The 21075-nt window shown below is 52.7% G+C and overlaps 9 protein-coding genes across 9 annotated transcripts; 4 read left to right on the top strand and 5 right to left on the bottom strand.

Annotated features, from left to right (window-relative positions):
* The first annotated feature begins 317 nt into the window (after window positions 1-317).
* SETTUDRAFT_167961 (uncharacterized protein) lies at window positions 318-2403 on the top strand. Its single transcript, XM_008025072.1, has 2 exons — window positions 318-420; window positions 492-2403. The coding sequence occupies exons 1-2, from the start codon at window positions 335-337 to the stop codon at window positions 2227-2229; spliced, it is 1824 nt and encodes a 607-aa protein (XP_008023263.1). The 5' UTR covers window positions 318-334; the 3' UTR covers window positions 2230-2403.
* A 542-nt stretch (window positions 2404-2945) lies between these two features.
* SETTUDRAFT_26727 (uncharacterized protein) lies at window positions 2946-5304 on the top strand (the record flags this gene model as incomplete). Its single annotated transcript, XM_008024707.1, has 3 exons — window positions 2946-3083; window positions 3139-5053; window positions 5102-5304. 3 exons carry the CDS (start codon window positions 2946-2948, stop codon window positions 5302-5304), a joined length of 2256 nt encoding a protein of 751 aa, XP_008022898.1.
* Window positions 5305-7252: 1948 nt separating this feature from the next.
* On the top strand, window positions 7253-8557 carry SETTUDRAFT_38002 (uncharacterized protein; the record flags this gene model as incomplete). The annotated part of the gene is made up of 1 exon (XM_008024744.1): window positions 7253-8557. The coding sequence occupies one exon, from the start codon at window positions 7253-7255 to the stop codon at window positions 8555-8557; it is 1305 nt and encodes a 434-aa protein (XP_008022935.1).
* A 252-nt stretch (window positions 8558-8809) lies between these two features.
* On the bottom strand, window positions 8810-10377 carry SETTUDRAFT_148034 (uncharacterized protein). Its single transcript, XM_008025071.1, has 3 exons — window positions 10227-10377; window positions 9304-10166; window positions 8810-9231 (listed from the first exon to the last, which is right to left on the bottom strand). Exons 1-3 carry the CDS (start codon window positions 10309-10311, stop codon window positions 8950-8952), a joined length of 1230 nt encoding a protein of 409 aa, XP_008023262.1. The 5' UTR covers window positions 10312-10377; the 3' UTR covers window positions 8810-8949.
* A 591-nt stretch (window positions 10378-10968) lies between these two features.
* SETTUDRAFT_38000 (uncharacterized protein) lies at window positions 10969-12476 on the bottom strand (the record flags this gene model as incomplete). The annotated part of the gene is made up of 2 exons (XM_008024743.1): window positions 10969-11243; window positions 11297-12476. The coding sequence occupies 2 exons, from the start codon at window positions 12474-12476 to the stop codon at window positions 10969-10971; spliced, it is 1455 nt and encodes a 484-aa protein (XP_008022934.1).
* Window positions 12477-13068: 592 nt separating this feature from the next.
* SETTUDRAFT_148030 (carbohydrate esterase family 1 protein) lies at window positions 13069-14067 on the bottom strand (the record flags this gene model as incomplete). Its single annotated transcript, XM_008025070.1, has 2 exons — window positions 13069-13698; window positions 13750-14067. The coding sequence occupies 2 exons, from the start codon at window positions 14065-14067 to the stop codon at window positions 13069-13071; spliced, it is 948 nt and encodes a 315-aa protein (XP_008023261.1).
* Window positions 14068-14583: 516 nt separating this feature from the next.
* Window positions 14584-15728, bottom strand: SETTUDRAFT_176149 (uncharacterized protein). Its single transcript, XM_008025069.1, has 2 exons — window positions 15366-15728; window positions 14584-15315 (listed from the first exon to the last, which is right to left on the bottom strand). The coding sequence occupies exons 1-2, from the start codon at window positions 15715-15717 to the stop codon at window positions 14606-14608; spliced, it is 1062 nt and encodes a 353-aa protein (XP_008023260.1). The 5' UTR covers window positions 15718-15728; the 3' UTR covers window positions 14584-14605.
* A 578-nt stretch (window positions 15729-16306) lies between these two features.
* Window positions 16307-17830, top strand: SETTUDRAFT_105236 (uncharacterized protein; the record flags this gene model as incomplete). Its single annotated transcript, XM_008025068.1, has 2 exons — window positions 16307-16427; window positions 16521-17830. The coding sequence occupies 2 exons, from the start codon at window positions 16307-16309 to the stop codon at window positions 17828-17830; spliced, it is 1431 nt and encodes a 476-aa protein (XP_008023259.1).
* Window positions 17831-17954: 124 nt separating this feature from the next.
* On the bottom strand, window positions 17955-20380 carry SETTUDRAFT_167954 (uncharacterized protein). Its single transcript, XM_008025067.1, has 3 exons — window positions 20006-20380; window positions 19083-19886; window positions 17955-19028 (listed from the first exon to the last, which is right to left on the bottom strand). Exons 1-3 carry the CDS (start codon window positions 20165-20167, stop codon window positions 18240-18242), a joined length of 1755 nt encoding a protein of 584 aa, XP_008023258.1. The 5' UTR covers window positions 20168-20380; the 3' UTR covers window positions 17955-18239.
* Window positions 20381-21075: the final 695 nt, after the last annotated feature.

Genomic DNA, 21075 nt, shown 5'->3' with positions numbered 1-21075 from the left:
CTCGGCGGCTGCAGAGGCCAGCAGTCAATATAGGCGGAGCAAACCGAGCCGAGTTACGCAGGCGGCCTGAGGGTTGGACAGTCGGCCGTCTTGGTTTCGTCGTCGTCGGCGCTGCAGGCGGAGGCGGAGGCGGAGGCGATGACGTGAAGCTGTGGCTGAGGCGGGCGCGTGTGGCTGGGCAGCGCTGGCGATGCCTGCAGCCACTCCACAACTTCTTCGCTGCACCCATCCATCATATTCTTATCCCACCACCTCGAGTGGCACGCAACCCCCGCCACCGGCGCATATGCAGTAGCCCCGTCGCCCTCGACGGATGAGCCCGCTCCGCTGCACCATGCATTCCTACATTCGCCCCAACACGCACGTCGCCCTGCGGCTGCCGTCAGGCCTCTTCAAGATAGTCGAAATCACCCCGAATACGTACGTCGCATAGCTGTGCAGTGAGCCCTCCGACGGCAAGGACACGTGGCGCCCTGGCTAAACTCGCGCAGCAACATCAACCTGGGCAAATTCGGCACCTTCAACTCCAACCTGCTGCTCGGGCGCCCCTACTACCTCACCTACGAGCTGCTCGACAAGGACGACGGCAAGTCCAAGACCGAACTGCGCGTGGTGCCCGCCCCTGAACTCCATGCCGAAGCCCTAGGCAGCGACCATGCCACCACGGCCGACGCCGGTGACGACAGCGCGGACGTGAATGGCGGCTTCGACATTGTGGGCGAAGATGGCCAGGTCATTATGCGCAACAACCGCCTGACCATTGACGATGCTTCGCGCCAGGCCCTGTCCATGGCCGAGATTGAGGAGCTGAAGAAGGCGGGCGCGGGCTCTGGCAAGGAAATCATTGCCAAGATCATGGCCTCGCACAATGCCATTGACGAGAAGACGAGCTTCTCCCTGGCCAAGTACACGCTGCGAAAGTCGAAGAAGTACCTGAAGCGCTTCACCGCCTTGCCAATGGATGTTGGATTGCTGACCGAGTATGTCTTGGAGAAAGAGGCGTACAAGATTATGGAGCTGAGAGAAGACCTGCTTGGTTTAATCAACAGCTGGGCCAACGTCCACTCGGGAGAAACAAACCAAATTATCACCGGAGAAGACGGCGTCAGTCAGATAGGAGGCTGCCGCTGGCTCGTGGTGGACGATACTGGGGGGTTGGTCACAGCCGCGCTCGCAGAGAAAATGGGCATTTTGTATCCCGACGACGAGAACGACGAGTCCGACTCTGAAGAGGACGCTGCTGCAGCGGACGTACCAGAACCGAAAGATGCAGACACTGCCATGGCCGACGCCGATACTGAGACCATCACCACATCTGATCCAACAAACGCTACCGACCCCTCATCATTAGCCGGAGCCCCTTCAGATCCCCCGCCAAAGCCAAGGAAACCACCGCGGCCGCACATCCCCCAAATGTCGGCGCGGACCAACACCCTTACAATCCTGCATCCCAACAACCAGCCCAATCTTTCCTACCTCAAGTACTTTGGCTACGACTATGGCGCGCCAGCTGTTTCGCATCCCCTCTACAAGCATCTTAAATCACTATCCTGGCTCTCACTACTCCATCCCGAGGACGATCCGTCTTACGACGAGCCAGAAGTCATTCCTGACGATGTACTAGCAACGATGAAGTCAACAAAGCGAGGCACATACTACAAGAAGCGAAGACGGTGGGAACGTGTGAAGAATGTCGTTGACGAGACGCGCCAGGGAGGTTTCGATGGCTTGGTAGTTGCCACAGCCATGGATGCAAAGACGGTTCTAAAGGAACTGGTACCTCTGGTGCGTGGCGGCGGCAGGGTAGTTGTCTATAATCCCAACGTCGAGCCACTAGTTGAGTTGTGTGACTACTACTCCAAGGAACGCCGAACAGCGTACATTGCACGAGAATTTGGGCCCACACCGCAGACCAACGGCCACAAAGCCCGGGCGGAAGATGATGTTGAAACAAATGGCAGCACGACAGAGGGCGGCAATGAGGAGGATGATTTCCCACTCAACCCTACATTGCTTCTTGCGCCATCTTTGCAGACGGCCCGTGCAAGGCAATGGCAAGTTCTCCCTGGGCGCACACACCCTATGATGACAAGCAAAGGCGGTGCTGAGGGTTATATCTTTACAGCCACGCGCGTGTTGCCAATTGAAGGCAGGGTGGAGGCGCGTGGACACCATGGCAAGAAGAAGAGGAAGATTGGCGAGAATGAGCAAGCCGCTGTGTCGGCCTAGTCTCTTGTATTTCAGTGCAATATCATCGCCATGTGTTTCAAGGTGTACAGTGGAACGTTGAGAGTTACTCAAAAGCTATTCTCAATGATTATAACGATTATAACGATATGCAGCCACTGCTTCCAATATCCCCTGTTTTGCATTTGGATTAGGGTATGTCAAATAGACAATGTGCGCTGCTCAGTTCAGGGTTGATTCTGTATTACTCGAAGGGGCCATGTTAGTCGACATATCGATCACTGTCAACACTTCTACCAGTATTTCCAGAGAGATGCGGTCATACTAATGTCGACATCCAATCAGTTCGTCGCATATACCCCAATTGGGCTACATAGTGAATGCTCTGCAAAGTAGAAAGTTGCACAAGGTCAAGTACCCCTTCACTCCGCAGACGCCCCGATAGCCTTCACACTGGCCACGCGCTAGCCCATTGTTAACTAACACCACGCGCACATAAACAATGTGCTCCTCTTGTCCAGGCATTTATCACCTCACCCTGCAGAGCTGCAATTCAACTCCACATCATCTGCACCTGAATCTTACTCCAACTTGCATTACACTCTCAACGAACCTCCTTACCCTCTTTCCAATTGCATTCGCTACTTCGACCCGGTCGGGCGCCAGCCACGATGCTGCAGTTCATTGCAGCGCTGAAGGAGGCGATATCCAGTAGTATTCAAAGCGCTAGTAGCGGTACACCTGTTCGTGAAGAGAACATGAGAGATCCGAAGAGTATTGTTCATCATCACCGACAGTGCGAAGAGGAGAATGTCGAGCGCAATGGAGACGATGTCGCAAAGCAGCAAGAGACTACTCCCATTGATGATCACTGCCCAAGCACAATCCATGGAATGGTAAGTTTGCAACAATGAATCCCACCAGACACAAGTACTAACCAAGATGTGATAGATTGCTGCGCGTATCAACACGGCCACCACCAAGACATGGGAAACACAGCGACGCTCAATCAAGCACACCCAAGCCACATCCGACACGTCGGATCCCTCCCCCAACAACCAAAGCGAGCGCGAATTAAGCTCCGATACCGACAGGACGTCCTACTATGGAAGCGATGACGAAAGCCGGATGCGACACTTGAGCGAAGTGCTCAACGAGAAGGAAGAACTGTGCAAACTGCTCGAGTTCAAGGCCACCTGTTTCGAGCAGCAGTTGGCCACAAAGAATAATGACTACCATGCGCTTCAGAATAAGTACACGGAGCAGCGAAAACAACGCATCAATGATAAGGCCATGGTAGATCAGTGGTGTGCAGAAGCCATGGAGATGAAAGATCTTACTAAGAAGCAAGTTGAAGACCATCAAGCTGCTATTGAAGCAAGAGATCAGGAGCGAGTGAAGCTCATTGCTGACCACAAGGCCGAAATCGAGGCAGTTATCAACAAAGCTGCCAAAGAGCAAGACGAGATCAAGGCCGCCCATGTCCAAGAATTGCGTGCGCTTACAAAAGCCAGCAAGACGAACCGGTTCGCATGGGAAAAGGAGAAGAAGGCCCTGGAGGCCAAGTTCAGTCAGATGGATGGCGACGCCCAAGATACTCGACGTGCCAACGAGGACGAGATCCTGCGCTTGACCGAATGCAAGCGCCGCCTCGAGGCCGAGAACGCGCTGCTCATGAACAATTTGAACCAAACCTCGAGCGAGACAACTATTGAACTGGCTCAACAGTTCTTTCTGGAGCTCGAGGATACACGAAGCGAGTTGGACAAGACGCGCAACGACTTGCAGATTTCCAACATCAAGATTGAGAATATCCTCGAGGCAATGCAGCAGCAGCAGGACCATTATGAAGCCCATGGGGATGAAGAGAGCGAGGCACGAGCACAAGTGTGCGACCTGCAGAGACAGGTTGTCAGTCTCGAAGAGAAGCTGGCTATCTGCAACGACTTGCTTCGCAATGGAGGCAACGAGCCAGCCGCCACCGACGCAGATGGCAATTCCAAAGTTGTCCTGCGAAACCAAGAACTCTACGACGAAGCCAAAGCCGTCCGTAAAGAGAATACGGAACTTCTCGCCAAATGCAACAAAGTCGACGATGAGAACCTTGCACTCTCCCTGAAAATCGACACTGTCGACGAAGAACTGCACGCCCTCCGCCGCAAGCATACCATCATCCAGGACAACCAGCGCAAGCTGCGTAGAGAACGCAGTTTCCTTTCCAACGCGGTAAGATCTCACTCCGGCCTCACGGCAGAAGACAAAGCAGCACTCGACGAACACCTCTGCCACATGACCGAGGAAAATGAGGAACTCCGTGTCGCCAACGAGAATCTCAGTGCAGAAAACAAGGAGCTCGTCCAAGCCATGCAAACCATTGAAGAGAAATGCAAGATTGAAGTGGACAGTCACTGCAAGGCGGCTTCGTACTGGTACGATCGCTACTTTGACGAAGCCGTCTGCAAAGTCGAACGCCTCACTGAGGAAATCTCCCTCTTGAACCGCGAGCTCGGCCGCACCACCGAAGAGGCTCCCCCGCTGCAAGAGCGCCTATCGCGCAATGTCGTCGTCTCGAACCGCAATGCGCTGCGCCACGCGTGCGACGTCACGCTTCGCGGTGTCAACACGGCGCTGATCCCCGCCGAGTACTACGAACCGGGCTTTAGACCGGGCTGGCTCCCAGCGACGCATGATGCGCTGAGAGTACTGAGGCCACTGGGCTGGGCCCCGGTCGCGGAGCTTGGGAAGGTGTGGCTTGCGCCCATATATAAGCCCTTCACGGAGGAGGACGCGGAGGCCAGGTTGGAGGCGGAGGCGCAGGTGGAGAGGAGGGCGCATCGCATTGCCATGGGGTTCCCGGAGTTTCCTGGTGAGTTGCCTCATCGTTCCCATGAGACTTGTACTAACGGTGGTGCAGAAGATGAGGAGACTGCCGATGGTAATCAACCCATTCGCACGAGGAACCGCGCACCGACCGTTGTCTACGAAGAGCCTATTGCACCTGCGTATAACCCTGCCTGGCAGATGAAGCGATCCGATCTCACGAGGGAGGCATACGAGGACATGGATGCGACGCTCAAGTTGGATGTCCTCAAGATGATTGGTGTGGAGGTGGAATGAGCGGGGCTCCTGTCTAACAGCTTGATGGGCATGATTCTGACGAAGAGGTGATGCTATGGGAGGACCACAAAGATGGCTTGAGGTACAGTACCTTGTAATATGGAGCATAAGACATGAGTCGGTGGCGGAAAGTCCCGCCTACCTGGATGGTATATGGAGGGATAACGAGGACATGATGGGCAAAGTCTGAGTGATGGACGACATGGATAAAAATTTGGGCTAGGATATTTGTGTATGTTCATCTTCCAGCTGCGTATCGGCAGTGTGCGATCATGACATGGACATAGCAACAAAACAATTTTTTGATAAACAAGAAATCCAGGAAAAAATGCAATGAACAGTGCACAATTGGTGAAGATGCAGATATTCCCGAGACTCATTCCCAACAATAAAACGATGTCGCATATCGTGTCTCAAAACAGATGCACGATTCGCATCCACAGCAGCTCACACTTGCTTTCTTGACTGACGTACTCACTCATGTAGACAGAAATTTGTGTTCCAAAGTTGGCGCTTTGATATGATATCTCTAGTCGCATCGTCTGACTTCATTACCATTTTTTTTTCATTAGCAGCCCAGTATGAAAAGGCGGTACGCTCTTAATGGTATGCTCTTAATGGCGTGCTCTTAGTACGGTAACCAAACGAGTTTCTGAGCCAAGACATGGACAGTAGATCCATCAGTCTGTATCTAAGTAGCTATTGCGCACTTCACATGCAAATTGTTGGCTCATATGTGTCACACCGACTCTTTCCTCGACTCATTATATTTCAAGTGCCCGCATGCTTGACACTGTTTCCTTTGTCCGCATTGTCAAGTACTGAAGTTTCTTGTACCTTGCTTTGCCAACACCACCAGACTTGGATCAGCTACGCAATCATGGTGCGGACTCATTCTCAGCATATATACTACTAATCTTGACTTTACTTTGGAATTGCAGACTCGACCGGGAGGCGTCCGACCGCGAAACTTCTAAGTAGACGATGATGTCATGGTACGATTTCCCTCATGAAAGCGCCGCTGAAACTGAACATACACAATGAACGGGGATACCTCATTAACAGTTCCTTTCTGATCCATCCGTTCCTTCTAGACTATATCTTGCGTCTGCCAATTGAGATTGCCAACGCAGCTTCATTCTGCCCGCACGAGCAATCATTCACATCTACAACATGCATCCACTGGCGGAAGGCATGGCAGCGCAAGCTTCATTTGAACCTCACGATAAGGTAAGGCATCATTACTTTAACTAAGTTGATCAAGACTTTGCTCTGACTTGATCTGCAGAGATGCCTACTGTCGCAGGCGGCCGTGCCCGCAGACGATCGCCTTCACTTCACCCACACTCCGATCCCTCCAACCCCTCCGACCAGCCACAAACTACCGGAACACAGATCCTCTCGTGAACGTCTTTTCACTGATTAAAGATTTACTATTGTCGCTGCTATTGTCGCCGTGCCCAACTCGCATCGAGCCAGTCAGATCCATCTACACCACCAGTGAAGGCAACCTGAAACGAACTTCTGTACCCCAGATCGCCGCACTCCACTCTGGAGAGTCCGACCCTGCCGACTGCGCTATGGTCTTGAAGGGGCTGGGCCAATGGCCTGACGCTGCGCCATCATGCACTGCCTAATCGAGAAGATGAGGTGCCCACTCCACCACCTTCATCGCTTCGGAAGAAGCCGAAGTGAGGTGTTAGACTGGCCTGACTGCCACGAGTCTTACCAGCCTCCCCATCGCTAAAGTCTTGCACAGCCTCTATCGCACATAAGAAATTATTTGAATAACGGATCATTTTCTAGCCTTCGCTGCAACTCACTTACTCGATATCTCAATTCCTCACTCCGTTACCGCGCGACTTTCAATCTTGCTCTATTTACACTCATCCATCCATACACCCGAGCAATAGTTTCTGAGAAGTCATTCGAATCCCTCGATAACGACATGGATTTCACATCATTCAACTTCGACGACGACAGCTTCTTTGACTTCAATGGCGCCTCCTCTGACGGGGCTCTGCCTTCAGTCGAGCCAGTCGAGGAGCTGCCCATTAGTTTCCCTGATGGTGTCTCTCTAGCTGATATAGAACGGCCTTGCCATGGTTCAGACGATTTCTTCGATTCAGCATTCGGATCCGATGATACGAATCCGAGCGACCTTCACAGCGATATGTCTGTCTGGCCATGTCATATCCCTACGCAAGAGCTTGCAGGCATACAGGGAGAGAAATCGCCATCTCCGCCAAGCTCACAGATCTCTGAGGGACCCAGAACTGGTCTAGGTACAGCAGTGTCGCCAATTGAGGTGTCTGAGTCAATGGGTCCGATAGAGCAGCTCTGGAGGCCCATCATGGGCTACAGTCCGCCTGCAAAATTACCCCCGCGTCAACCAAAGCCCAGAACTCCGCGCAAGCCAGACTCGTCCAAGGTCAAGTCTACGGCTAGCAAGCCTGGTCCGAAGCCCGGCTCCAAGTCCAGCTCTAAGCCGAGTCCCAAGCCCAAAGTCACAAAGGTCACCAAAAAGAGGACTTCCGCCACGCAGAAGCGCACAGCCGCTGCTCCAGTGCCCCGCGAACGATCGATCCAAGAACTGTACAATGCTGCATGGGACTCTCTCACGCAAGAGGAGAAGGGACGCCTGCTTCTTCCCCTTCTCCAGGGCATTAACCCCGACACGGGAGTCAAGGTCACCGAGGCCAGCACCTTGCTGCCTCCGCCGGACTTTGCAGCCATCGGCGCGAACATGGCGACCACCAACCACGCACTGCCGTCGTCCAGCCCGACTGTAAAATCCACTTCTAGTGATTTCTCATACTCCTCATACAACACCGATGCCGAATACGACGCCATTGGCGCTGATTACTCTCCGCCCACGATGAGCTCTCATCCGTCCTTCACGTCCACTTCCACCTCCACATCCGCATCGATTGACACCGACTTCGCGACTACGACAGCTGCAGCGCTTCAGGCATATAACAGCAGCCATGGTTATATGCGGTCTACAAACGATGTTACATTCGGCAACAGCTTCGATTGTTTCGACGGCTTCAGCCCTGCCACCACAGCCGACGACTTCGGCGTCGAAGTCAATCATCGCCATGTCGACCGTGGTCTCGGCGGCCCTTTTGGCAACGGCATGATTAGCGATCCAATTCACATGCCTGCTCCGCCATCGGTTTACGGATGCACGCGCCAGCAGGAGGCGCTCGAGCGCAGCGCCATGCTGCGCGCCCAGGGTCGTCGTCGCTAGATGTGTTGCGTCAGGGGGCGATACGGCATTGCTTGTTTTTTGTTTTTGGGAGAGCATTTTCATTTCGGTTTCACGTGCAATTGAGGGTTGAAAGGCGTTGCTGGAATGGCGTTTACGGGATACCTATGGCACTTGGGGGGGATACATGTCCGGATGAGTGGGGTGCGTGCTGAGTATTACATCGAGTCAGGAACGAAGGGAGGCGATGTATTCGCCTGCCGATGGAACCGTTTCCATGTTAGCGTCGTTGCGGAGCATCGAAAGCAGCTGTTTCCGCTATCCCAATGATGATAAATTTTGTTATATTTTGCTTCAACAGTGCCCCCCCCCCCTCTCGCTCGCCTTGTGTCTAGACACGCCACCCTTCACAACCGGCTTCTCACTCACTGACTTTACAACTTTGCATCTGCCCTCTGCTTTTCCAGCCTCTCGTACATGGTCTTTGAAAACAATTGCTGCGTCTTGCACACTTTTTCGTCTCCCAAGGGCAGGATCTGGTTTGCGTAGATGCCAGCATATCCCGTCTTGCGGTCAATCCACCACGAGAGATTGGGGTACCCGCCCCAGGCCAGAGTGCCTGCTTTCTTTTCCGGACCATCGTCCATGAAGAGGATGCCACCGAGGCCGTGGTCTAGGGGTTGTCCAACGGCTAAACCACCCAAGTTGTTGCTGAGCTATTAAGAGAGACGTCATGTCAGCACCAATCCAATGTTGATGGAGGGGGAAGCTGGTAATGGGGGATTTACACTCGGATCTTTTAGCACTCCTGCCAGCGCTTTCTTGCTTTCTTCGCCCAGCTGCGGCCTGAAGAGCTCCTCGACAGAAGCCTTGGATAGGATGTTGCCGTCGCCACCGTTGTCGCACTCCAGCACTGCTTTCAGCACTTTGACATACTCGTCTGCAGCCATGAAGACACCCTGACCCCCCAGGCAATCGGTTATCTCTTTGCCCTTTCCGTCCTCCCATAGCTTCGGCCACATGCAAAGCTTCATGTTTCCAGATTCAGCGTCACGCTCGTTCATATCCACCAAGCGTTCCGCCATGTCTGGACGTTCAGAAAGGAAAAACGTCATGTCGCTGATGCCCAGCGGGCCCCACAGGTTCTCTTTCATGTATTCCTGGAGCCGCTGCTTGGTGATGCGTTCGATGAGCAGGCCAGCGTAGTCGATTCCGGGTCCGTACGTCCAGCTGTCGCCGGGTTCGAAAAGCAATGGGCAGTCGAAGCGCTCGAGCAGTTTTCCACTAGCTCCTGGCATGCGATTGTGGTACTTGGACCAGGCCATGGCCTTGGGATCGGTAAACTCGTATGCGAAGCCGCTTGTGTGTGTTAGCAGCGTGCGTAGCGTGATGGGCTTGGTGTGCTTTGCTTCAATGGGTTCTCCGGCGTCGGTCCATTTCTTGATTATGGGGAAGGATTCTAGTTCGGGGATATGCTTGTATACAGGCTCATCCAGCGTGACAAGACCCCGCTCGACGAGCTGCATGGCGCACAGAGAGGTCATGAGCTTGGTGCATGATGCAATCCACATTACACTGTTGAGCTCCATGGGCTTCGCCTTCTCGGGTATTGGCGAGGTGGTTCCAAACGCTTTGGCGTATTTAAATGCTCCTGTTCATCTTCAGCACGGTGGAAATCTAGGCTGGGAGTACAACTCCTGTGTAACTGTACCCTCGCGATCAGTGGCTGTCACGACGCAGCCAGGAATCTCCTTCGCATCACACGCCTTGTTGACAAGAGCCTCGAAGTCCGCCATGATGTTGACAGTATTCGCAGGTTCGGTATAAACCGACAATGAAATGTTGGGGGAGTACTGGTAGTTGGGGATGGGGGTGGGGGTGGGTGGGGGTGTGGAAACAGGTCAAGACAGGTGAACCAAAATCCTGTTGTCCATGTCAGAAACATGATGGCTACTTAAGCTTCCACGTCGGAAAAAGCTGTGCTCCGGCTGTTACAACCAAACCATAATTGTCCCCTGTTCCGATGGCGCACCAGTAGAATTACGTGGGAGCACCTGTTAGTGCGGATAGCGCTCGGTTCATGTTGCGGGGTCAACTACGAGATACCACGGCCTGACAACCGCATTAGTCAAGGATCAAGTACGAATCGTGTCTGGACTAAGGCGGCCGCGATACTAGTACACTACATTTATCACTGTACTCTTCATCATTTGCGTACTGTGCAGCTGTTGTACGAGATTTCAAAACACATTCATAGCGACTCCGACAGCTTTGACATTAAAGCAAGGCGTTGCTGCCTAAAGCTCCATGCCGAGGTTATTGGATCGATGCATGAGAATTTCTGCTCTATTGAAACAGAAGGAATCCCCTCGTACAAGCCCCATATACCGCGCAATGGCAGCCATGTCTAGAATGTTGTTGGGTAAGGGCATACTCTTCCAAAAGCATCCAGCTTACCCCTCTATGGCATGCACATTCCCCGACGTCTTAAATGCCCAGAGTACGATCATCAAGTCGTCTGGAAGTTTGTGTAGCTCAGCATCATTCTTGTAGCTGTTTTCGTTCCGTATGATGTCTGCTATACCAGCAATCTGGGTACTGGCATCTCCCGGGTCTGCTTCAGGGAAGTGATCAAAGTGTGTGGTCCACGGACCAGGATCAAAACGCTGGCAGGCATCAGCCAAGTTGCGATATTCGAGCACAGTAAGATCCGCCTTCATGCTGATGCCTAAATCATGTTATCCATAAGCCATGCAAACCGGTCATTACATATTTGCTTACTGCCAATGTGACACTCCGGTTTGTGGCCGTCATCATTTCCACAATCCGTACACGGCAGCTTACGTATTTCCTCGGCGTAGTAACGCGGGGACGAAATCCTTTCTTGTGGGAATGTTGTTGCCTGAAGAGTATCTACTTTTGGTGCTTGGCACATGTTGCTTGATATAGGCGGTGCTGATTTGCGTATGCATGGGGTATGTGGAGTGCCTACGGAAGTGCCAATCCCGACGAAGGAAGCTGTTGGCTGCCTGTGGACAAATTCTGGCGGACTAATTCCATCATCATCCACATCACTAGAAGATGAACTTGAAGACAAGACTACTGGTGATGAGAAAGAAAGCCCGTCTTCTCTTTGGTCTTGGACATGTTCTGGTGCTGACATTGTGACAGGTGTCGCAGGTGGACATTGTTGCAGGGGTGTCGAGCTGTAATCTTCCATTGCCGCAACTGAATCGCAAGACGCTGACTCAGTTAAATGCTGTTTTAGCGTTGTTTGTGTAGCTTTGGTTTGACAAAATAGTGATATGTGGTTGGCTTCCAATGGCTGCGGCGCTTTACGGCTTTTTTGTTCGATTGGAGCCTTTGCAACTGGATTTTCTCGTAATCCCTGTACTGGCGGTGACATTGGATTTGATTGAGATCGGCTCGGTGTATCCGGGCAATGCGTTGCAGGCAATGGGGCCGAGTGGGAAGCGGGACCGGTGGTGATAGACCATTGCAAATTGTACTTGTCTTCCCAATACTGCTTCAATCGCGCATCTACAGTGACAGGATATAATGGTATCTGGCCTCGCAGGGACATGGGAAGACTCAGCAGGTGGCGTACCTCGTACATAGTCTGCAAATGCTGTGAAGCAGTTCCAATCAAAGCCTTGTTCAAGTTGGGATCACTGGTCCCTCTCACCCATCGCAGGGTAATGTCGTCAAATTTCTCATCGGTACGATCTGCCGCAACAAGCAGAGCTTCGGGCGTAGTGAAGCCACGGGAGAATGCGCGCCGGTCATCATCGACAGACTGAAACTTCCAATAGCCGTTTTCCAGGTGCGACGAGTCTATTTGGCGAACGAAGTGGTGGAAATTTCCATCTTGATCGTAGACAATTCCGCAGTATGCTGTCTGATAGCTTGTGGGGTCTGGCGGGTGAGACTTGTTTGATGGCAGTAATAGCTGAAAGGACATGGCACTGGTTGATTGCCCACGTTTGAAGTTGGGATAAAGTGCCGAGTGAGCTGTGTAAAAGTTTGTCTACCTCTGGAGTAGGAGTGAAGAGAGAAACAGTGGCTCGTGCGTGTAGTGAGCTCGAATGAAGGAAGGAGCGATTGCTGGGTGTAGTGAGAATAGTCCACTCCATACGATCCATGGTCTCTATGAGAATTTGCAATGAGAATACGACACGGTAATTGTGTTGGTGCCTATAACACGTGCAAAGGAGCGTCTTGGGCGATATTGAGCGTCAAATAGATGGGCCATGCACTACATCAGTCTGAGAAGACGCTTGCGTGTGGCTGGTGGTCGGATGAAGACTACGTCATCGCTTTAATCAACTCCGGTGCTTGCCTTCAAACCCGCCATCACCAATTCCCGCTACTCCAAGTGCTCTTGTTCATTACATGAACACTAAAGCGGCAACACAAAATACCGCAAACTCAGATGGTGCGTCTGCATATCTCATATCCAACCTCCAATCTATTATTCTGAAAAAATACAGGCCAGTACAAGCCTCGCCTTGGGCCATCATGCTCAATAGACTGCATCCGCACACAAAGGCCGCTCAAATAGTCCACTTCTTAAACCATTCGAGAATAATAGGTGTTGCTTCCGCGTCTTCACACGTCAGCAAGGTATCCGTATCGCCGTTGGGAAAGGAGCTGGGCCAGTCATGCTTGATGTTGGTGTAGTTGTAGTCCACAACCACGTCGTCCCAGCTGTGCCTCGTCACCGCCTTCTTCCCACTACACAAATGCGTCGTCTTGTTGGCCGCCGGCTCGAAGCCGTCGCGCCGAGCCCAATCGTTTACATAGGTAACAATGTCCGAGGTACTGGCAGTGTCACGCGTATTGTTTCCGCCTTGGTAGCGGATCGTAGAGTCTGGGTAGCCGTGGAACTCCATGAACGGTATTGGCTTTCGGCTGGGGTTGCAGGGCGGCGGCTGCTGGTCTGCATCTAAGTAAAAAGCACCTGACACCGGGGCGAAAGCCGCGATGCGCTTGGTTGCTTTGGCGTCACAAGCGAGAATGCCAGTGAAGCCGCCGCCGTTCGACTTCCCGTTTGCATAGATGCGAGATGTATCAATACAATATGTCGATTCGAGATGGTCGAGCAGTTCCAGGGTGAAGGTCACATCGCTGATGGACTTGGGGGAATCAGGATCGCCCTCGAATTGTTGGGTTCCTTTTTTGTTCTGTGGCGTGTCAGCGCGTACCAATGTCGATCTCTTCCAGGGGTAACATACTGGTACGCCCTCGGGATACACAGCGATGCCTTCAAACCCATAACTCGCATTGGAGAACTGGCTCAAAGCCTCCTGAAACTTGGCATCCTTGCCTCGGCCATGGAAAGACAATATGAGTGGAAGCTCAGTGTTCTGTTCATAAGACGGAGGAATGTGCAGGCGGTAGCCTCGAGGTGTGGCGCCGCTTTCGCTCTTGATAGTCAGGTTTACAGATTCCCCAAGATGAACATTATCGGGAAGGGATTTTCCACAACCGCTACTGCTGGCTGCAGTAACCGCTGCAGTCAGCGCTGAGAGTGTAATTAAGAGAGTCTTCATGATATCCTTGAACCTTGGTGTGTTTTCGAGAGTGTCTCCATGCGCCTATATATATTTGAGTTTTGTGGGTGGGTTCAATCCTGAAGCAGCAAGTTACCTAACGCAGTAAGGCATCGCCTATATTTATATTCAATGATATTCAGGCGTGCTGTGCTCGGGCTCACGCTTAACCTGATTGGCGTATGCAATGCGTTTAACCTTTGCTCGTTCGCGTTACCTTGATACTGACTTCACATTAGCAGCTGGTGGGCTGACTGTGTCGGGCAAGCACTTGTCGATCGACGTCATGTACCATGTCGATCATCTGCCAGCCCGGGTAGACAGCGAAACGAAAAAGGTACGTACGTTAGAAATACCATGCTTACGACAGCAGCATAATACACGTGCTTGTACCTGAATTTCCACGTCGAACATGTGACGAGCCATATAACGAATCTCATCGCACCAGTTGCCTTGTGTCCGCACATTTCTTTCAACAAATATGCAGTGATGACAGAAAAGAAGCTAAGCTTGGGTATCATATCGGAAAGAGCGTCTCTCAGTCAGTCCTCCATCCAACATACACTTCATCTGTCCTGAACCGTTGCGTACATGTCGTATCGCTCAGCTTTGTTGTAACACTCGTTCCGTACTCCAGCAGGCCTGCATGCGCAATCATAATGCCATTATCAATGCAGAACATTTCATCCGTGGCAAACACGTTGCCTCCCCGGTCCCTTGCCATTATGCCCATCATCTGCTGTAGGCGCAGGTTTGAGCCAACACCGCCTACCACGAGCACTTGCTGCGAACCAACATGCGCCATGGCGCGCTCTGTGATTTCCACAAGCATGGCAAAAATTGTTTCTTGAAGAGAGAAACACATATCTGCTTTTGTTACTAGCTCTCCATCTTCTGTCTTTAGTCGTTTCTCGTCCGGTAATGACTCGTCCAGTCCACGTGCGAGGAGATCTGCTGCGGCTAATATTCCAGAGAAACTTGCATCCATGCCCTTGACTCCGTATGGCAGGTCGATTAGATTTTTTCCTTTTTTGGCCAGTTGCTCTACGTTGTAGCCCGGGAAGGGGTCGTTGGGTATCATGAGTGTCCTAGCAAATCGATCTATGCAGTTGCCTATGGCAATGTCTAGGGTCTCGCCAAAGATGCGGTAGCGCTGGGCCGAATATGCGATGACTTGTGTATTACCGCCGGAGACATAGAGAACCACGGGGTTGTCGGCGCGTGTTATTGAGCGGCCCATCTCGATGTCTGCATTGAGTTAGCAATCATTCTCACATTACCCGACAACGTGTACTGACGTCCAACGCAATGGTTCACGCCCACCATGGGCTTGCCCCAGAGTAGGCTTATTGTTCTTGCCGCCAGCGCAACGCTCTGCAATGGCGCACCCATTCCCGGGCCCTTGGTATAGCATATGCAATCGATGTCTTCAACCTTCACACCAGCCTGTCGCACCGCTTGCTTGATCAGCCTCACGACCCATGCTCGGTGATGTATCGCAGTGTCCTTTGGCAGAAAGCCCTCACCAGGTGGGGAAACATAGGTGTGCCGTAGATTCGCGAGGATAATGGGGGGTTTGTTCGGCGCTGGGTGCGATATCACACCGATTCCTATCTTGTTTGCACTTCCCTCCAGTCCTATAGCAATCATCTTTGGTCGTCGTCGTCGTTGTCGCGACTTGGGGTCGTTGATTGAGGGATGCGGGGTGACGTTAGAAAATGCTTACTTATCGATAAGTACAGAAGGGACCTGGAAGTCTGCCATCAATCGCGACTGGGGAAGGAGCGGTTCACCAGCTCAGTTAAAAAAAATTAGATTTTGAGCACATTCTATTGAACCAGAAGGTCGGGTAACATTTGTCGCAGCTGGAGTGCGCAATGCGACAAATGCACATGCAAGAGGCCGTTCAGAACGTTGAACAAGCAGACATCGGCCGTGGTAGCGAGTCAGGTGCTTCAGGGTCTGACGAGCACTCCCGCCCACACGATCCAGATTTTGCCTCCTCTCCTTCCTTCACATCTTTCCTACAAGCTCTTTTGCAATCCATCTTGTTTCAATCATCCGATACTCTGTCATCGCTGATGCCTCGGAGTATTAGTTGTCGCAAATACTTCGCACCCTAGTTCATCATAGCCCACATGAGCCAATAAGCGGAGCCTCGGCTCCCAGCCGCTAAGAATATCCACCAGAATAATCCCCATCCACCAAACATCTCACATCGCAACCACCACTTTTCCACATGGCCGACTTTGACGGTGCCAGCCAGGCCTTCTTGGCTTGGCTGAAGAAAACTGGTGCACAGATCAGCGCAAAGATTCAATTGCAGGATCTGAGAGCCAGGGATGCCGGTCGAGGCGTTGGTAAGTACCTTGCGCACCAGCGTGCGCCTAACCCCCTCCACACCCATCCTTGTGTATTCAGCTGCTGGCGAGGCCTGTACTGACATGCGCCAGTTGCGACACAGGACATTGCTGAACACGAGCTTCTCTTCAGTATACCCCGCACGTCTATTCTCAGCGTAGAAAACAGCATCCTTTCTACCGAGATCCCGGCCGCCACGTTCAGCCTCCTTGGCCCTTGGCTCTCTCTCATCCTTGGCATGCTTTACGAGCACCATAATGGATCCGCTTCAAACTGGGCTCCGTACTTCGCCGTGCTACCGACCGATTTCGACACGCTCATGTTCTGGACGGAGGATGAGCTGGCGGAGCTACAGGGTAGCGCGGTTGTAAGCAAGATCGGCAAAGACGGGGCTGATCAGGTCTTTACCGAACAGCTGCTACCTGTGATTGAAGAGTTTGCGGACGTGATTTTCAGTGGCGACGAGAGGGCAAAAGACAAGGCAAAAGAAATGCGAGCGCCGGAGAACGTGAAGCTGATGCACAAGATGGGCAGCTTGATCATGGCATACGCGTTCGACGTCGAGCCCGCAGTCTCGGACAAAGAGGTGGACGATGAAGGCTTTGCAGAAGAAGACGAAGATGACGCGCTACCAAAAGGAATGGTACCCATGGCCGATATGTTAAACGCAGACGCTGACCGATGCAATGCGCGTCTGTTTTACGAAAAAGACTGTTTGGAGATGAAGGCACTGAAGCCGATTCGAGCTGGAGAAGAAATATTCAACGACTACGGATCGCTTCCCAGGAGCGATTTGCTAAGGCGCTATGGGTACGTCGCCGATAACTACGCGCAGTATGATGTCGTCGAAATCTCTGCGGAACTCGTCTCGCAAACCTTGGCCAGCGAGGGCCTATGGCGCGAGGAAAGAGTCGAGTATCTGGACGAGGAAGAGGTGGTTGACACGGGGTACGACATTGCTGCAAGCACACCATTTACTGTCCAGGAAAGCTTTTCGCCCGAGCTCATCATATTGGTTGAAAGCATGCTGCTTCCGCAAGAAGAATTCGAGCGTCTGAAGAGCAAGGGAAAACTACCGAAACCCGAGAAAATAACTGCCAAGGGTGCAGAAGTTTTGCACAAGATTGTGCAAAATCGCATTGCGCAGTACCCGACATCACTGGAACAAGACTTACAGATCAGCGCACAGATGCCCCCTGCACAGACTACGGACCGCAAACAGCGCCGCATTGCCATGGCGAGGGCTGTGCGCATTGGAGAAAAGAAACTTTTAGAGCAGGCTGAAGAAGCGCTCGCAGACAAGATTGCAAGAGACGGCGGCGTGGCGGCCAAGAGAGCAAGAGAGGTGGATGAAGAGGGCGATGTAGAGATGGGAGGAACGGGAAAGAAGCACAGAGTTTGAACAAAGACCGCCAGGAACGAAAACAGAGCGATAACGAGCTACGGACTGCACGTATGCAGCAGCGAGAACACCAAGCGAAATGCAACAGCGCCCAGGCAACAGTAAGCTTTGGTACGTTTTCAATTTTTTATGTGCGCCGTGCAAGGTTTTCGCGGCACCTTGCAAGGCGTTTGAATGGTATATCCAAGAACTCCACATGGCTAACTTGTTCTTCTGTCCAGACATATTCCCCTCCACCCATGCATCCACCTTGCTTCCCTTCATCTGTGGGGCTAGTGTACATAACTTTGGTAGATCTCTGGATCCTCCTACGAATAAAACAAAGGGTATAACTTGCCGACACACCAACACCAATCCATCCTATGATCCAAAGCGCTGAACGAAGAAGAGAAGAATATCGAAGAAGAAATCACCTCCCCGCTGTTGGATTGGCAGCATGGGCGCCATTGGGTGCAGCTGGAGCAGGTGGAAGAAGATGTCCCGATGCGGATCGATGATGATTCTCAATCGGCCGGCGAGCATGGCCTGGCGGAGGCTGTTGAGCAGACTTCTCGCCCTGCCGCTCAATCATGATGCGGTATCTGATGTGCAGGTTATCCGTCCAGTCAACCGGATACGTTTCTTCATCTTCACTACTGTCACCAGCAAACCGCCATCGGTCTGCCATACGATCGTCTATCCTCTCCGTCTTCTGCCGCTTGACGCCCCGCCGATCAACCATCAAACGCCCGCCTCTCCCGATTCGCCGACGGAAGCGAGACTGGTCGTGGTACGGCACGTCGTCTGGAGGCGTAGCGAAGCGTATTCGCGCAGTTCTCCGCGGATCAGACTGCTTCCTCACCGGCGCCACTGCTGTGGCATCAGCACCTTCTTCGTCAGAAACAGAAGCAGGAGGCGTAGGAAGCTGACTCTCTGTGAAGACGGTACGGAAATCTGACTTGGGAGCGGCTGCTTCCAGAGGTGGCGTGATGGGTCGCCATGTCGCATCGACCCAGCCAACGTTCCATTTCTGGTGCTTGACCAGATTGTCTTCGATAAAACTATCGATTGCCTCTGTGCGCTTGGCTTGCTGCTCCTTGAGGTACACAATGTCGCCGTCGACGAGCCGACCATCTGGCCGAGTGTTTGGAGGTTTCATGCCAGGCAGTGTCTGGCGTTGTCTCTCCACGTCGACAGTTCTCTTGGGCTTAGGAGCAGGCTGGAAGGCATTAGTCTTGTGCAGAGCCTCTCCGACCCGGGTGCGGTAACATACCTTCTGCGTGATGAGCAATTCATCATCGTCGCCCTTGATGCTCAGTTTGCGCTTGAGCTCCTTGACGGCATGGCGCTGTTCAAAGATTAACTTGTCAGTGGCAAGCTGCTCTCTAATCATTGCCTCTCGTCGCTTGACCTGGGACATCAACAAGCGGGCTTCTTCCAGCTCCTTTCTCAGCTTCTTCAGCTTCTCGGTCACTTGGGCATCACGGCCGCGCGTCTTGCGGACCTGTCGCACCTCGCGGCGGCGGAAGCACACATAGGGATCAGCGTCATCGGTCTCGAGGTTGGTCTCGAACTTCAACGACGGCATGAGCGGGCGGTTGCCTTTGAGCAGCCGCTGGTTCTTCCAGTGTTCGTAAATGTCCTTTGCAAATCGTCGGGCGGATTCACTAATGGGCTCGTCGAACTCGGTTTCGAGCTCTTCATAAGCAAGCACAGGTGGGTTGTCGACAGCGGCAAATGGCTGCTTGGTCGAGGTTGTTTCCTCGAAAAAGTAGATGATTTGCTCAAACTCATCCTCGGAGCACTGGTCGGTCTTGCTCCGCTTCTGGTTGTAAGACTTGAGAAAGGCAACATCATCACTGGTCATGCAGTAGGGGCAGCCAGACGTATCCTCGACAGTAGACGAGAAGCGAATGTAAGTGGCAGGCTGCGTGAAGCGCTTGGGATAGAGGTCTTCATACTGCAGGTTACTGGCAACCGCCTCTGGAGTGGGGATGTAGAGCTGGGCTATCTTGCCGCCAGCTGCGCCCTGTGCTGCTGCCTGGGCGGCGGAGATGACGGCCTGCAAATGGTGTTCCTGGCGGGCGTGTTAGCATGTGCCGTTGCAAAAGACAGACAGGTAAGTGGTGCAAGACATGGTCGAGCAGTGGTGTCGACATAGAGAGAGGCAGCCCAAACAGGCCTAGCGCGACTTACAATCTCCTCGCCCTTCTCAACACCAGTCTCGACCTTTGGAATGTGGCGCGAGGCATCGTCATCGGCAAGCTGCTCAACCTCATTCTCGCGGACCACAGGTAAATTCTGCTTTGTAGAGAGCTTGCGCTGGCGAAAGCGCTGGCCGGTTGCGCGAGCCGTCATTGTTGTTTGTCGCTATGCACGTGATGAGTGGTTGGGCTGCGTATGGGGGTGCGATGCAAATCCTGGCGGCCCGGGGCGGACCAGCAAAGAGAGGAGTCACCGGCCCAAGAGCGCTTGCCGCCACCAACGCGTCGCAATATTCGCGATATGGGTGTCAAAATTGTCGCACGGGCTACAGAAAGCGATGTATCGCGTCCAAGGTGATGAAATGGGGGGGTGAGGGGCTGTTTTGCGATGGAAAAGGTTTTGGCGAGCGGCGATGTCGAGCGTGTTCAAGCGGTTGCGTTGGGGGCGGATTGGGAGGCAAGGAAGTGCAAGCGAGACTGACGAATCAGAGTCGAGGACGCGGGCAATACTTGGCCACTGCACTGCTCATGTTTACCTTTGCTGCACGCAATGCGCGCCCCATGCTTGCCTTTCACCATCTTCTCCCACGAGCGACACTAATGCACCGCATTGTCCTGCTTTGCAGTTGCTGCTGTTGTGTCCCACGGTTGCGTGAGGAGGCCCGTCCGCATGCGGTCTAGCGTTGGCGTGCCCGCACGGTCTTGCTATCCGAGAGCTGATGTTGCATCCCGACTCCAACATTTGCAGCCATGGCGACGACAACGTGTTTGCAGATGCGGCAATTTGGGAAATGAAATCTGCGCTTCTTTTTTTTGGTTCATGCCCTTTTGCATCAAGCCTTGTATCAAGTGCTCCAGAGTAGCTTGTCGCACGCAAGAGACGGAACTCCGGCCATTGGCTGCTTAGTGACTAGGTACAGTCATGATATATACGCTATACCAGACACCATTCTGTTTCTATATGGCTGCATAAAAGCCATGCCACCACGTGTTCCTATCAAGTTTCTTGATCAAATTACCTCATTCATGTCGCGCAATCGGCCGTTGCCGGTAGATTGGGGG

Source organism: Exserohilum turcica, assembly GCF_000359705.1.
Source record: "Exserohilum turcica Et28A unplaced genomic scaffold SETTUscaffold_13, whole genome shotgun sequence".
Lineage (NCBI taxonomy): Eukaryota > Fungi > Ascomycota > Dothideomycetes > Pleosporales > Pleosporaceae > Exserohilum > Exserohilum turcicum.
This window is presented reverse-complemented; position numbering and strand designations above follow the sequence as displayed.